Source organism: Pygoscelis adeliae, unplaced genomic scaffold, assembly GCF_000699105.1.
Source record: "Pygoscelis adeliae isolate BGI_AS28 unplaced genomic scaffold, ASM69910v1 Scaffold1091, whole genome shotgun sequence".
In the NCBI taxonomy this organism is placed as follows: Eukaryota; Metazoa; Chordata; class Aves; order Sphenisciformes; family Spheniscidae; genus Pygoscelis; species Pygoscelis adeliae.
In genome coordinates, this window is record NW_008824157.1 from 16,209 (window position 1) to 17,564 (window position 1,356).

The window sequence follows — 1,356 nt, forward strand, 5'->3', positions numbered from 1 at the left end:
GGTCGTGCCACAGGCGAGTGGGGCTGCCAGCCTTGTCGCCGGAGCCACGGAACCCACCGGACCCCCTGTCCGGGCACCCCGTGACCCGCAAGGTGGGCTGCCAGGGGCTGAGCAGGGCGCGAGGCAGGCAGAGCAGGGCTGAGGTGTTTACTCTGCCTGTTGTCACCCGGCCAGGCGCTGCCGGGAACTGCCGGCCGCAAGGACAGGGGTGGGAGCGTGCGAGAGCAGGGGTGTGAGAAGGAAACACGCGGGCTGTGGGGAGACTGGGGACAAGAGGATGTGGGTTGGGGGGGGAGTCCCCCCCAAAGGGAAGCGTGTGGGGGGCTACCCTGCCCCGGGGGTTATCTGGGCGTGCACCCCGACACATGCCGTGGGAAGCGCGCATGTGCACACGTAGGTCTAAGGGAGCATGTGGGGGGTGTGTACATGTCTGCCGTACAAACACACGCATGTATACACGGGTATGGGTGCGTGCACACCTGCCCCCCCCACCCCCAGCGGGCCAGAGTGCCCCGGAGGGGGCTGGGTCATGGCTGTGCCAGGGTCTGGCACTGGGCAGACCCCCAGTGCTTCTCCCACCCAGGGAGAAGCTTCACCTGGGGTGAAGTCCATGGGTGCTTCACCTGCCCCCCCAACCAATACCCCTGGTGAAACAGCCCAGGGGGCCGCATGCCAGCCAGGCCCCCGTGCTCCATCACCCTCCCCAGCTCAGAGGGGTTCCCATGCACTGCAGCCCCACCGGGGATCTCCAGCTCCCTGAGTCACCTCTGGGTGACGGATGCAGGGGTCAGAGCTCACCTCTGGACGAGGGTCACTGGGGTTGGGGTCCACCTCTGGGTGAGGATCACCAGGGATGGGGTCCACCTCTGGGCAGGGGTCACCAGGGTTGTGGTCCACCTCTGGGCGAGGATCACCAGGGATGGGGTCCACCTCTGGGCGAGGGTCACCAGGGTTGTGGTCCACCTCTGGGAGAGGGTAACTGTGGTGGGGTTCCACCTCTGGGTGAAGGTGACCAGGGATGAGGTCCACCTCTGGGTGAGGGTCACCAGTGTTGGAGCCTGCTCCCGGGTGAGTGTTTTTGGTGGCCTTCATGCCTGGCTGCCACAGCCAGGAGCAGGACCCCGTCAGGACTGATGCTCCCAGGGCCGCCCAGCGCAGGGTCACTGATGCCACCTCTTCTGCAGATTCCAGGGCCGCCTTCACCCTCTGGACAGGCACAGCCGAGGCGCTGACCGCCGAGGTCCCAGCAGCCGAGCGCTCAGGCCAGGGGGCAGGTGAGCAAGCCCCGGAGGGCGCCCGGGGACGCCCTTCCCGTGCCCCGAGCCAAGGGAGGAAGCGGCCGGAGGCAGGAAGCCG

At 67.6% G+C, this 1,356-nt stretch overlaps 1 protein-coding gene across 1 annotated transcript in view; it reads right to left on the reverse strand.

Moving 5' to 3' along the window:
* The window catches only part of CHRD (chordin), a gene marked incomplete at its 3' end in the record, with an annotated part of 15,128 nt that extends 14,036 nt beyond the window's left edge, over nt 1-1,092 (reverse strand). The window contains exons 1-2 of the mRNA XM_009334366.1: nt 799-1,092; nt 58-187 (exon numbers count right to left, since the gene is read on the reverse strand). Coding sequence (XP_009332641.1) covers nt 58-187; nt 799-1,092 — 424 coding nt within the window. The remainder of the gene's footprint in view (nt 1-57; nt 188-798) is intronic.
* Between the last annotated feature and the right edge of the window lie 264 nt (nt 1,093-1,356).